This window comes from Thunnus albacares, chromosome 11 (assembly GCF_914725855.1).
Source record: "Thunnus albacares chromosome 11, fThuAlb1.1, whole genome shotgun sequence".
Taxonomy (NCBI): Eukaryota; Metazoa; Chordata; class Actinopteri; order Scombriformes; family Scombridae; genus Thunnus; species Thunnus albacares.
Genome location: NC_058116.1, coordinates 16,641,700 through 16,655,378, shown reverse-complemented (window position 1 = coordinate 16,655,378; position 13,679 = coordinate 16,641,700). Strand labels below are relative to the sequence as shown.

At 36.5% G+C, this 13,679-nt stretch overlaps 1 protein-coding gene across 1 annotated transcript; it reads left to right on the top strand.

Annotated features, from left to right (window-relative positions):
- Positions 1–3,566: 3,566 nt before the first annotated feature.
- Positions 3,567–8,926, top strand: tank (TRAF family member-associated NFKB activator). Its single transcript, XM_044366711.1, has 8 exons — positions 3,567–3,741; positions 4,710–4,851; positions 5,163–5,271; positions 5,451–5,521; positions 6,638–6,696; positions 6,801–6,919; positions 7,451–7,830; positions 8,474–8,926. The coding sequence occupies exons 2-8, from the start codon at positions 4,753–4,755 to the stop codon at positions 8,645–8,647; spliced, it is 1,011 nt and encodes a 336-aa protein (XP_044222646.1). The 5' UTR covers positions 3,567–3,741; positions 4,710–4,752; the 3' UTR covers positions 8,648–8,926.
- The last annotated feature ends 4,753 nt before the right edge of the window (positions 8,927–13,679 follow it).

The window sequence follows — 13,679 nt, the reverse complement described above, 5'->3', positions numbered from 1 at the left end:
ATGAAATGATTTAAAGGCCAATTTAACCCAACACATACCCACTAATGTATAACAATTTAAAAACCAAAAGAAAATGTATGAGCTGTTTTGAGTGCATTTAAACAAGAAATATGAATTGTTTCCAAATTATGAACTGCTGAACGTCGTCCATCAGTCTAGCACAAAAATTGAACCTTTACCCAGTTTCTTTCTCAGAGAGGAAATAAATACGTCAATCAAAAATTCCAACATCTGCACCTCCGGGCCAAGTTAAAGTAACAGACAGCTGTGTGAGAAAGTTAGATAATGAAATATGCAAAAATATCCCAAGAGATGTTATTACATGTCCATGAGAAAGGAACAAAATCTGTATTGTCGGCCAACGGACATATTTTAAAAGCATTATGAGCACAATTTGATGAAGTCGAGCTATCTTTGGAAATCTATGTGAAAATATATCACTATTGATACATTTTTGACACTTGCAGTAAATTATATCACTTTTTATTAAAATATTCTCTTGTGGTGTAAAAAAAAAGATAAACTATTCTTCATTAGATCAACTTCTGATTATGTTGTAATTAAGAAATATGTGTTTTCATATCCTCAGACATTAAAGAGGCTTTAGATAATTTGCGATTTACATGAATACATATGGACCTCTATCAGCAAGCAAGAAATAAGAGCAAAAATCAGCAATTATTTTTGCAATACAGATATGAACCCCAGCTTCTTGTTTCCACACTGCTGCTTCATAACCACTTCAAATGATCACTTTTATTTATACGTCACACATATTTCATTATGAAGTTGGTTGTTAAGTTTCTGTTTTGCTGAAATGTTTCTATGACTTGTTTCATTTAGTTTTATAGTTTCAGTAAGTGGCACATCACCATCCTGTAACAAAGGTTACAGAAGTGAAATTAGTCCCTGTTACATATTCAGAAGATACTAGATCTCAGTGAGTCACTCTCAGCTGCCATCTACTGGTTATTCTTTCTCTGTTGCTAGTGTTTCTTGGGCTGGCACTTGCTGGGAAGAGAGTCCTCGCTGCAGAACACATTGCAGTCTGGGATGTGGGTGCATTTAGTGAAAGTCATAGGTGATACAGAGCAGATGTATAAACCTGAATCATGTGCAGTCTACATTAAACAATTGAGGTTTGGAGAAATCTAAAAGCAGTAGTAAACAGGAGGGGATGCAGATGGCAGTTACCATAACTCAAAATAGTCAAACTTCACTAAGCATTGTATTGCATTATTTATTGCTACTGTATATTCATGTTGCAACAGTCATGCATAAGGAAAAATGTCTTTATAAATAGGGAAAATGTCATTAAGGCATAATGAAAAACAAGTTGCCTTGTTTATACAAATTGTATTGAGGTGGTATTGATGGGAGATAATAACTACAAATAATGTTTTATATAAACTAAAATATTTTATAATGATGACTTTTAAAGGAAATGAAAAGGACCTAGCAAAACAAAAGCGAAAGAAAATACAGCGACTGAAAATGATCATTGTGGTTGAGTAAATTAAGTATTAATGTGTGACTCTTTGTTTCTTTGTAAAAATAATTCTTGCCACTCATTTTACAAACTTAAAGTTAACAGACTTCATCAGTCCTAACTGAGAAAAGAAAGATCAACAGTTCTTGCTGATCAGGGATTTCACAAGTTTGGCTCTGAAGAGGTGACAGAAGTGCATTGGAAGGAGTACACTGAGGCCTTAACATCACATGTAACTGAGTGTTGGCCTCAACATAAGAACTTAATCCCATGCAGTGAACGCTGTGGCCACACATGACCTTGTTTGATATCACCAGAGGGCAACATAGCTAAGCAAAGCCCACCTCTATATACTGGTTATCTGTTGAACTGACAGTGTAAATGTCACTGGATATTTTTTTTTATAAATAATTTATTATTTTTATACATCTTCCTGTGCTTGCTTTAGTTTACCTGTTGTCACAGGTTGATGTCTCTTTGGTAATCTATTGTGTGGTGGCAGGTAAACTCAACTTTTCTAAAAGTAAGCCATTAAGACTTTTGGTTGCTGCAGTTTTCCTCCCAAATGATGCTGAGTAGAGATGAAACCAAATGTCTGTGAAGATTCTCAGCCATCCACGTCAGGGTATATCCAGATGGTGAAACATCTTTCTACATCCTGCTCTTGACTCAACCTTTCTGAATAAAGATGAAACTAAAGATTATTTTCATTATCAATTAATCTACCAGTTATTTCTTCGACTATAAAATCTCAGCAAACAGTGATAAATGCCCATCACAATTTCACATAGCCAATGGTGATTTCCTCAAATGACTTGTTTTGGTTGACCAACAGTCTTAACCAAAAGATATTATGTTTACTATCATAGAGGACTAAGAAAAACAAAAAAATATTCACATTTAAGAAGCTAAATACTTTATTTTCAAAAAAGGCTAAGTCATTTTCTAAAACAGCTGGTTACTGTAGATTTTAGCAGATGTTACTCAAACAGGATTAGATAGTGGAATTGAATAGCTAGTAAGTACTTAAGTACTTAAGTAAGCTAGTAAGGCAGGAGGCCGTGTATATGGGATCAATTCAAAATGACATGTTCATCATAATGACAGAACGTGTCCGTGTGGCTCATCTGTGTGTTTTTAATAGTATATAAAGGAGGAAAGAGGATCAAGTGATTTCTGGGTTTGGTCTTTTCACAGGATTTGTTGACAATAAGTGAAATATAGAATATCACCAGATTTATCCTTTAAGTGACTATATGGACACAACAACTCAGAAATGCACTTATACTGGCTAATAACTGATCTATAAATCATTAGTAAATGATTTATTAACCATTAATAAAGCCAATAGTTACAACTCATAAGCCCTTTTTATTATGATTTATTAGCACATGCATGACTAACTGAATATGTTTGTATTAAATTTGCTGTTGGGCCCCTGTTACTAGTTACTATCAAACAGTGCACACAGGACAGATGTCAATTTTTATTATATTTTACACAAAGACTCAAAAACCAACCAGGACTCCTGCTGGAGCAACACCTGCTGTGGATGTATCAATTAGTTATTGACAATTTGATGAAACCCAACTTCATTTATTCACATATAAACACAAAATAAACTATAACAATAAAGGTTTTAGTTGACAGATCCCCTCTGCAAGATAGGATCACAAGATTACTGGAATAATCCAGGACCCAGTTGATATAGTGGTGCAGGCTAATGATATTACAAAAAGCCAACAGACACAGAGCAGGAGTTGCAGTTTGCCCACTTTGCAGGTTCATGAGTGTACTTTCATATTGCCTTATTTTTCTTTTATAATGTGTCTTTTTTATGCATGTTGATATTGTTTTCTATATGACAAGGCAGGCTAAGCAGGAGGTGGATGTTAAATAATGATGATAGACAGAAAACTGCTGGAGAATAAGGTGAGCACAGTGACTGTAGTTTGGGGACAGTTTTCGCACAGCAGACGGTTTGCAGACGCGTCGGGCTGGAAGAACCCTCAACCAGCTAACCACCCTGAGCTCCTCAGAGCTGCGCGCTGATTGGCCACGATCGAGTAAAGGCGGAAGTCTACAGAGCAGGGGGATTCCCCGAGGGAAGTTCCCAACTCAAGTAGGCTATGTAAAACATACATTGCCATATCCTCTCTAGCTCTTCGTAACTTTGCATCGGAAGACTAAACCAGGCGACGAATCTGGCGTCAACACAAATATATTCGACTTTAAGCGTTACTCGAATGAAGGTAAGAGGATCCTCACTTGCAGCAGAGATGTAAACTGATATATGGAGCCGTTGTTAGGTCACTTTATAAACCGGTTGAATGGGCTATGTGGCTAACTAGCCAGTTACAGTTTACAGAATACGGAACTGTGTTGATTAGGTTTTGAACGACACTTTAAAAATGCTACGCTAGTGTCTCATAAGGCTCAAACGCCAGTCAATGTCCTTCTCTAACTCAGTCTTTCGGCTTTGCTGTAGCTTCACTGATGTGTTGCCTAGTATCACTGACAGCCACTGTGTTACTATGACATGTACTATGAAGATTGATCAATAATTAATGAGTTGTTTTGGGTGAGAGTGATGTCGGCGTCTTTCTTGTCCATGTTAACTATTACAACAGTATGTATGGAGCTGCAATTGTCACAAAATTACTCAAAAGTTGCCTGAACAACAGTAGTGACACTGGACAAGAAAACACTGTAAAAAAAAAAAGTAAGGATAATCTAGGTCAGAGTTTTTATACTTGCAGGGCAAGACGTTGCATGAGTAACCTTATTTATTTAAAATCCTTTTAATAGCTCATAAGCATCTTTATCTCCTCATTTTTCTTACAAAACCCTGTACAAAGCAGCAATTGTTGAAATGTGAATACAATTTGGCTTTTGCACGAAAGCTGATAATCCACCAGAACTGCTAATATTCTTTGGTGGTAAATAGAGATAGTATGTTTACTCAATGTTGGCACAGTTTTGCCATTGCGTCATATTTGGCAGCACTTTAAGGATTTATTGACTTTCTTTTTATTATCTGAAAGCATGTGAATACAGGTTGACCACTGTTTGTGCAAACAGTACATTTTAAAATAAGCAAAATATCACCATATCCATGCTTTTTTTCACTCGTTAACAATAATACTGTCTTTAGGACTGTGTTTCTTTTGGAATGAATTCTTGCCACGTTTTATGATGCCGCCTGTGACTTCACTCATAGGGCTCATGTCTGCTGTGTCAGTGATGATTGTGGAGCACACGGCATGGAAAGGAACATCGGAGACCAGCTCAACAAAGCTTTTGAAGCTTATCGCCAGGTCTCCATTGAAAAGGACAATGCTAAAAAGCAGCTGCAGCAAATGGTAACGACACAAAGACAACTGCTTTTCAAACATTGTGTGAAATGAGCCAAACATTAGCAATATAGCACAAATAATGAGTGACAGATTACCTTTGCATTGCCAGTTTTACAAGAAAGGTTTTGTAATTGACTTAATGGGAGTGTGTTTACTATTTTTATGTCTGTTAACAGTAGAAAGGCAATAAATGTTTTTTTAAAAACATACTAATTACTTCTATGTTTATATGAAAATGTGACACACACAGATGTATAGGCATAGACCAGATTGCAGATATTCGTGCTAGAAAATTAATGGAAACCTCATTTTTACAGACTGAATATTATGAGCAATACACTCAAAAACTTCAAAAGCAGATAGACGACCAGCAGCAGTTGATTTCAGTACTTGAAGCTCAGTTGTCAGCAACAAGGAAACCATCAGGTTAGTGAGATGTGCCAGATGAACTCTGCTGACATTGTATGCTGACAAGATAATGTACTCTTACTATGTATTGCATTCTCAACAGATTGTCATGAATTAGATAAGACCACATTATACTTAATCTGTTTCATCTAGCATCCATGTACGTACTGTTAATTTGCACTCTTTTGGATTCTAAGGAGAGATGAAATGTGAGCCTTGCAACCATCTCGTTGATGGGGCCAGCGCTTATAGGAAAACCCAGTACCCGGTATGTCCACTGTGCTATAGTGTGCCCCCTCTACATCTGCATTTATGTGGAAACTGCATTATGATAGCTCCAAAACATTGTCACACTTGAAATTATGCATGCAGAGCTTCCTCTCTTTCTCTCTCTCTCTCTCTCTCTCTCTCTCACACACACACACACACACACACACGTTTACTTAGGCCACTTTTGGGGACATTACACAGACGTACTGTACATTCATTTCCTGGAGATTTACCCTAACCATAACCATAACCACTACTCTCCTAACCCTAACCCTTACCCTAACCTTAACCACTGACCCAAAATTCAGCTTTTTCCAAATTGGGGACACAGCTTTTGTCCCCAATTGGACAAGCTGTCCCCAATTAACTACTGGTCCTAAGTCTGAAATTTGTCCCCGAAAGCAACCTATGACAGACCACACACACACACACACACACACACAATTGATGGCACTTCTGCTTGAATGTACTGCACTTGTGTCAACAAGGATGTTAAAGGAGGACACTATGCACAATATCCAATGATTATAGCAGTAACCCTAATATGGTTGATCCATGTGTGATCCATGCATACTGTCAGACAACTTTGACCATTGTCCTTGTGACTGCAGGGTTTCAGTATCATCACTTAACTTAACTTAACTTCTTTCTTTCATCTCTGTAACTATCTGGCTGTACAGCACAAGTCAGCCACACTAGTCTAGTTTTTTCAACCCTTGTTTACACAATTCACAGGCAGTTTGCAGATAATTTCATGACAGTTGATAGAAATTCTGTTCTTGTTCAGGCGTTTGCACTAATAATAAAGGGAATGTCCGTATGTTTTCATAACTTTACCATGCTTTTGAAGGGACCTTGCTGCTATAAATGTATCCACTCTCTGTTTTACTCCACACAAGGTGTATCCACTTTTACTTCACCAGATGGTGCTAGAGGATAATATCGCTGCACAGTTCAGCAGCTCTAGCTTTGCTGTTATTATTATGATCAGAGAACACTTTCCACCAGTAAACTGATATTTGTACTGTTTAAATAAAACTGCAGATGTACTTACAATATGCCCTCGGATAATTTTTGCTAATGATCACTATAAATGTAATGTGTCTTTTTTCAGGAGAATATGGGCACTGTTGCTGTTGCTCCTATTATGCCAGTCAACAGCAGCGTTGACTAGTATGTGTCTCTCCTTGCACAAAGCCTTTTTTTTTAAAAAAAACATGGACATTACAGTTAAAGTATGCATTTTTTTTCTCACTCCTTATCTATTTGTTTGTCAGTCAGGACATGCTGGATGCATTTGAGGCAATTCAAGGGAAATTCCGGCAGATTCGGTCTCTAACCAGAAGACAAAAAGATCACCTAAAAAGATTCCATGGAGGAAATGATACATCAAATGGTAATATTATTATTTTCTGAATATTGCCTGCAGTTTTGCAAGGGCTGAACTGAAATCCAGTTATTTTATTAATTCAGTAATTTGAAAGATAATGTGTTGAATTGAAATATGTTTGTATATGTCATAACCACTTGTGAGTCTACTAGCTTTTGATTTGTTTGTTTAAAAAAAATATAGCAGCGCCTTAAATAGGACTGTACATGAATGCCTCATTGCCCCCTTGAACCATGGCTGGCCACCTCATAAATACATATACTAATTCCAATGACAAATGCACAGTGTTAGCTCTGAAGACTAGCTGTAAAATTAATAACATGAATGTTCATATAATAATTAATATAAATGTTGTCTGTATTACATATTTGGAAGGATGTGAATTAGAATCTTTCTGAGATATTTTTTTTAAATGTGTGCAACATCTCAAATCAGTGCCAACCTCAAATGTTCTCAAAGCTGGACTGGAATACATGAACATGTTTACTGAGACAGAAAAACTGTGTGAAAACCAAATGTTTTTCTGCTGTCTGACAGATCAGCAGTTCTCCATGCCTATCCAGTGCACAGACCGTACAGCAGAGGCAGAGACACCCTTTTCCTCAGCGTTAAGGTCAGCAGTGGATCCGCCTACATCTCTGGCATCTCGCGGTGCCAGTCCTGAGGACAGGGACTTGGTAGACTCTCTCACCAAACTCAGTGTCAAATTCCCGCCCTCTACGGACAGTGAATATGACTTCCTGAACAGTACCCCAGAGAGACACATTGGTCTGCCCATGAAGCGGCCTCTCAGTAGTGTCCCCACTGCATTGCCAGAGGAGCCTCTGGAACAGCCCATGCCTTTTGTCTACCGTACACTCTCCTCCCACTCAGCATCATCTTCGCTCTCCCAGGAGAGCGTACGGGGACCCCAGCAGGTGAGAATCACAGGAGAAGGTCTGAGAAAACTAGTAGCAAATTATCAGTTTCTGATTGGTCTTCGCTAATGGAGGAGTGAAACAGTGTGAAGTCCAAAAAAAAAAAAAAAAAAAAAAAAATCCCCTTGGCTTAAGTTGAAACGCATTACTGTGTAATGAGTGCTGATTCTTTTTTTTACTTAAGCATGGATGCTCTGGTTATATTTGGCATATTTGCTGCAAAGTGTGAGCCAGATGGAAGCACATTACAGTGTCAGAATCTGATGAAACAAGTATGATGGTTAAGTGGGATTTTATTTGCTGATTTGTATAAATGCCTATTAAAAAATTGTGAATGACATGCAGTAAGATCAGAAAGTTGGTCCAGTTTTTCATAATATGATTCTTTCCCTGGATTACATCAACACAGGCGTTTATAGTAGGCATGATAGCTTGGATGACCACATAAATAGTAAGATAATTAAACACTTGAGAATAGCTTTTTGCCTTGACTGTTTGTTCATACTATTGGGTTGACAGAGGACATGTTCTTGTATTCCTTAAAGTAACAGATACTGGTCCAGCATGCTTTAATAGAGTGAGTGTAAGGATTGTTTAGTGTATGAATAATATATTGTTGTCTTTGATTCATCCTGCCCTGCAGCCTCTCTGGAGTCCTGAGCTGTGTGATGCAGGTGGCGTGGAGGGGACAGAGCTGGTGGCGCCTCAGAACAGCAGTCCTGATAAATGTGCTTTCTGCCACGCTGTGGTTCCTCAGGACCAAATGAACAGCCACCTCTACTCGCATTTCTCTCCTAAGAATGAAGCCGGCAATTGACAGTAGGAGCAGAGACTGATGGGCCAAGGCCACAACTACTCCAAGACTTACTGTATTCATGGTCTAGTCTTGCCTACCATGAAGTACATGCGCTGTACTGGATTTGAAATGACACTGCAATAAGACTTGAATCCATTTATTTAATTTTGAAGAATTGAATGGTACAGTTTCTCGCCCATTATATTTTTCTAATACTGTGCTGAGGTTTTACTCTAGTAAGTGACAATGATGCATAATATGGTATATATGAGCAAATAAAATCAACATTTACTCTTGCAACATTTTTTATCATTTGAATCGTTTTCAACATGCAAATATAAAACAAGTTGGGATACTTGTAAGTGTATCCATACATAAAGACATACAGTAAGGTGGAAACTTTTTTTTTTTTTTTTAACATGTTTGTATATTTTTATTTTAAAACATAACCTGCATTAATAATTTTCTTCATCATCATCATCATTTTAAATGGAAAAATGCAATAATGCAATAGTTCCCAGTGAAATAGGACACCTTTTTTAGGTTGGCATCAGGATTTTATCTCTTACAGAACACTTCCATATGTTGTGTATTGATGCCAACAATATGCATTAAATCACTCAAATGTTAACCATTCAGGCTTTTCTAGGATGCCGGACACGTTGATTAGCACAATTTTCACATGAATTCCCATCGTACTTGTTCTTCCATGTCATATACATGAGCCAGGATAATTTGTAGCAGCTGTATGTCAGAGTTGATGCAGAGTTGGAAAGATTTACAACTTTGAAATTAGTTAGAAAGTTAGTTTGCCATATGTTCATTGAAACTGGCTTTCACAGATAGCAACACATAACATTAGACATAAACACAATGTTCAATCAGATGGCCAATTGCCTTGCTACTTGTATACTAATGGTCTTACCTTTTGGCATAATTATTATTATGTATTTACCTATTTTATTGGATAATGTGGCATAATGCTCTATAAAGTTTTAACATGAGACATTCTAGATTTGCAGGTGTCAGTAATAATATACACGTACATGTAAATAATTGTGGATTCTTTTAAATAGCAGCATCAGCTTTTGACTTCTGTGGTATTTATTCACACCTTTGCAAACAATCGCATTTTACTTTCACTATTCAGTCGAGACAATGTTTGAGGAAATGGGGACCCTGTGTGTGTTGGAACACTGTGTTGTGCAGAGAGGACCTTGCAGCCCCTCAGCTATGGGCTGGTAACACCAGGTGCGGAGTAGATGAGCTGGTGTGAAGACTGCAAACAACCTTTTTTCTTTTTTTTTTACCTCTTCCCAAGCATTGGGTATTATAAATCACTTCTAATAATCAAATACTGTGTAATAGACTGATTGATTTGTTATTTCAACCTCGGTTGATATTTGGCACTGAGCATTTCGCTGTGTTTCATAAATAGCTCAGAAGGGTGTGCTATCAACTCTTCCCAACTAATGAGTAATTAAGACAGAGAACAGCAAATGTCTCTTAAACACTACTAAAACACAACATATCATCTACGTGAAGGAAAAGAGTTATCATACTTGGTGTATTTGTATACTGTAGGTGAATATTACATATTGATCTCATGTAATGTGTCAAACGTGAAACATGTTTATTTTAGAGTGACATAAACCACATAATTTTACATTTCACATCACGACATGGAAAACCGAGGAGAGAATTTATTCACGTTTTCCTGGCAAATACATATCCCTAATGATCCTCTCTGGTTAATCTGTGAAGAGTTGAACATTGTGCAGCCTGCATGCTTTTCTCTCTGGGATCATGAACAGCTGCTTGCTCATAATTATGTTGTCATTCATTGTTATTTGGAAGAGGAAACTTGTACTGACAGCTAGGATTTGTGTGTGTGTGTGTATTTTTGTACACTGCATCGTATCTTTACTTGCTTATGTGTATACATGAATGTGAGCTGTTTGAGAAAAGTCCATGTTAGCTCTAAGACACCGTTATTCCCATCGTTTCCAGTAGCTTGAATTTTGAGATGTATGTGTCATCTTTATCCTTGGGACTAGAGGCAGTAGATTTGAAATAGATTTAAGAGATATAAAGAAAATGAAAGAGGACAAAAAGGGAGGAAGATATGGATTGAGACGGAGAAGTAGCAGGCTGATTACAAGGTGTCAAAATTGCCAGGAGCAAGAAGGTGAAAGCAATCAGGGGTGAGAAGAGTGCAGCATTCGTGAGGGGCAACTAATTATCCATCTCATTTGTGGAGAGAAGCATTTGAGGCAGCTCTAGCCCACTGAATGGTGACAGATTGGTGCGGAGGAGAGGGGAGGTGTTAGAACAATGGAGCCCAGCTCACCATCATTACTGCATGCTAATCAGCAGTGCTTCTGCAGCACCAGTCGGTGTTGCAGAGAGTTCGGGGAGACAGGGAAGTCACCGGCTTCAGGGGACCACAGCCATTTCCAAGTAGAAAGGAGAGGGAGGAAACTGACGCACAGTAGCTTATATGTTGGCACTCTCCCATTGCTTATTTCAGCTTGTAGGTTATCCTATGTAAAGCTAGATATCTGTGGCCTGTGTTATTATCGTGTTAATGCATCGTGAGCTGATTGTGCCAGAGTGTTTTCAAGTGGATGGAGTGGATTAATTGGTCACTATATGTAAAACACAATATTTATGTTCGTGTCATTAAAGTTAAATAATAAATGGCAATCAGTAAAATTGGTTTTGAGATTTTAGACAGTAACAGTATAATTCAAATGCCCCCCATTTACCCAAATGTCCACCTTCTGTCTATGAATGCATATTGACTTTAAAATAATAAAAGTGAATAATGACAAAAAAGAAAAAAAGCATTAGATCAGTAATAAAGGGAACATGAACAGATTATACTAACATCAGGAAGAAAATAACACAGCACTTTAAAAAGGCCTTTTTTTAAAAAAAAAAAAAAAAAAGGAAACAGACGTTTTAAAGAGATGTTGTAATTGTCACTGATTGATTGTAAAAAAAAAAAAAAAAAATACAAATAGCATTATTATTACTCACTGAAATGTAATATGCAAACCTAGAACTGATTTATATGTATGCTGCACATATGGATCGGTTTTCTCAGGATGTCATCTTTTTCTGTCACTTGCTTGGTTATTTATATCCAGCTGTGTTCAGAATGAATTAAATTCTGTCATATATGGCTACATGCAGGATCACTACACAACAATAGTGTTTAAAGATGGAAATACAGCTGTGTATTTCTGTTTTGAGCAAAACACATAGTCATTCTGTAGTAACAGTACCTTTTTCATAACCACATTAAAATTTTTTTGTTTAGCTGGATGAGTTTTCATCTTGTGATGATTATTGGAAAGCGCTGTTACATTAAAAGGGCAATGCATAACGCAAATTATACAAAAGGGTAGCCCCACAACCAATCAAACCACTAAATCAAAACCTGTTGTCACTACTAAACTGCTTCATATGCCTGTTAATATAAGCGCTAACATTGCGCATAAACTACTATTGTTTATATGAAGGTTTGTTGACACTAATAATGGTTGTATACACATTTGTAAAAAAAGGTATATATTCTTGTTCTGCAAAATACTGAAAATGCACTGAAAAGTTCTCTTCAGTAATGTATCTGAATATACTTGAATTTTTGTTTTAGTTGATATAATGGCTATTCACCAATTTCTTCTGCTTTGTTCTAAACACATATTTACAGTATTTATATTGTATATAAGATATAATATATAGCATATATAATATAAAGTTTTTGACACACAACGATCTGCAGTAGTTCTTGTATTTATATAACATTATATCTGTGTATGTTTGAATTGAACTCAATAAAACTTATTTTGAACATTAAAAAATATAAGTAGAAATAAAACAAAAATAACTAATTAACAATGAACATGTACAAAAAAGTCAATAAATAACATAAATAAACATTTCATGTCTGAAAAGGAGTAGGAAGATAGTCCTATTCTAAACTAATCAATCAACTTAAAGATTCACATAGTCCAACTATCCGTCCAGTGTCCATCATACACAAGTAAACCTCTTTGTTCATCCTCTTCATACATAATCAAACACTACCAAATAAAGAATGTGAAAAAAAGAAAGCCACTAATAACGATGTGACCATTAGCCAACGTTACATTCCTCTTCCTCATTTCTGTGCCTCGCAAACATTGTTTTTTTTTTGTACATCTTTCTAAACTGTGTGCTATTTTTACTGTTTGATTTCTTCATCCAGACCATTCCACACAGTCACCCCACAAATTGACACATACTTTTAAGATTCGTGCGAACACAACTTTGTTTCAAATTAAATCTTCCTCTTAAGTTACAACAATCCTCTCTGTCTAAGAATGGTTTTTGTTGCCAGGAAGTAAATTATTTCTTGCTTTGTACATTGTTTGTGCAGTCTTAAATTCCACTAGATGCTTCAACTTCAAAGCATGTGACTTTAAAAACAGCTTGTTAGTGTGTTCACAGTATCATACGTTGTTTACTATGCTTATGGCTCTTTTTTTGTAGTATGCATAATGATTGTAAGGTGCTTATGTAGGTGTTACCCCACAGTAATTCAGATACGGTAATACAAGTGAACAATACAGAGTGTACAATGCTTTATTTGGAATGGATGGGGTTTGGATACTGACTTTAATTAATATCAAGCAATTAGTGCTTGTGATATAATTTTTAAACAACAATAAAATGAAAAATATCTCAACGCTATGAAACAAACATACCTTTTTCTTTATTGGCCTGTAATTGGGTTGTAATTGCAGTAGCCATGATATACCATTCCACTAAGTCATTATTTTCGACAATTACCCCTCTAAATATTTAAACAATGTTTATCAGATCGTGCCATTGTCAAAAAAAGATATAACACAAGTGAGGGAAAAAAAGAGATTGTTAAAGGGTTTAATCAAATGGAAACAAAACAGAGAGATAGCAAGTGGATTAAGGTCACCTGGCTAGAATGCCCTCTTCACATCAATGTCATTTAGATAATTAACAACTTAGGAGAGAAGCATATTCATCT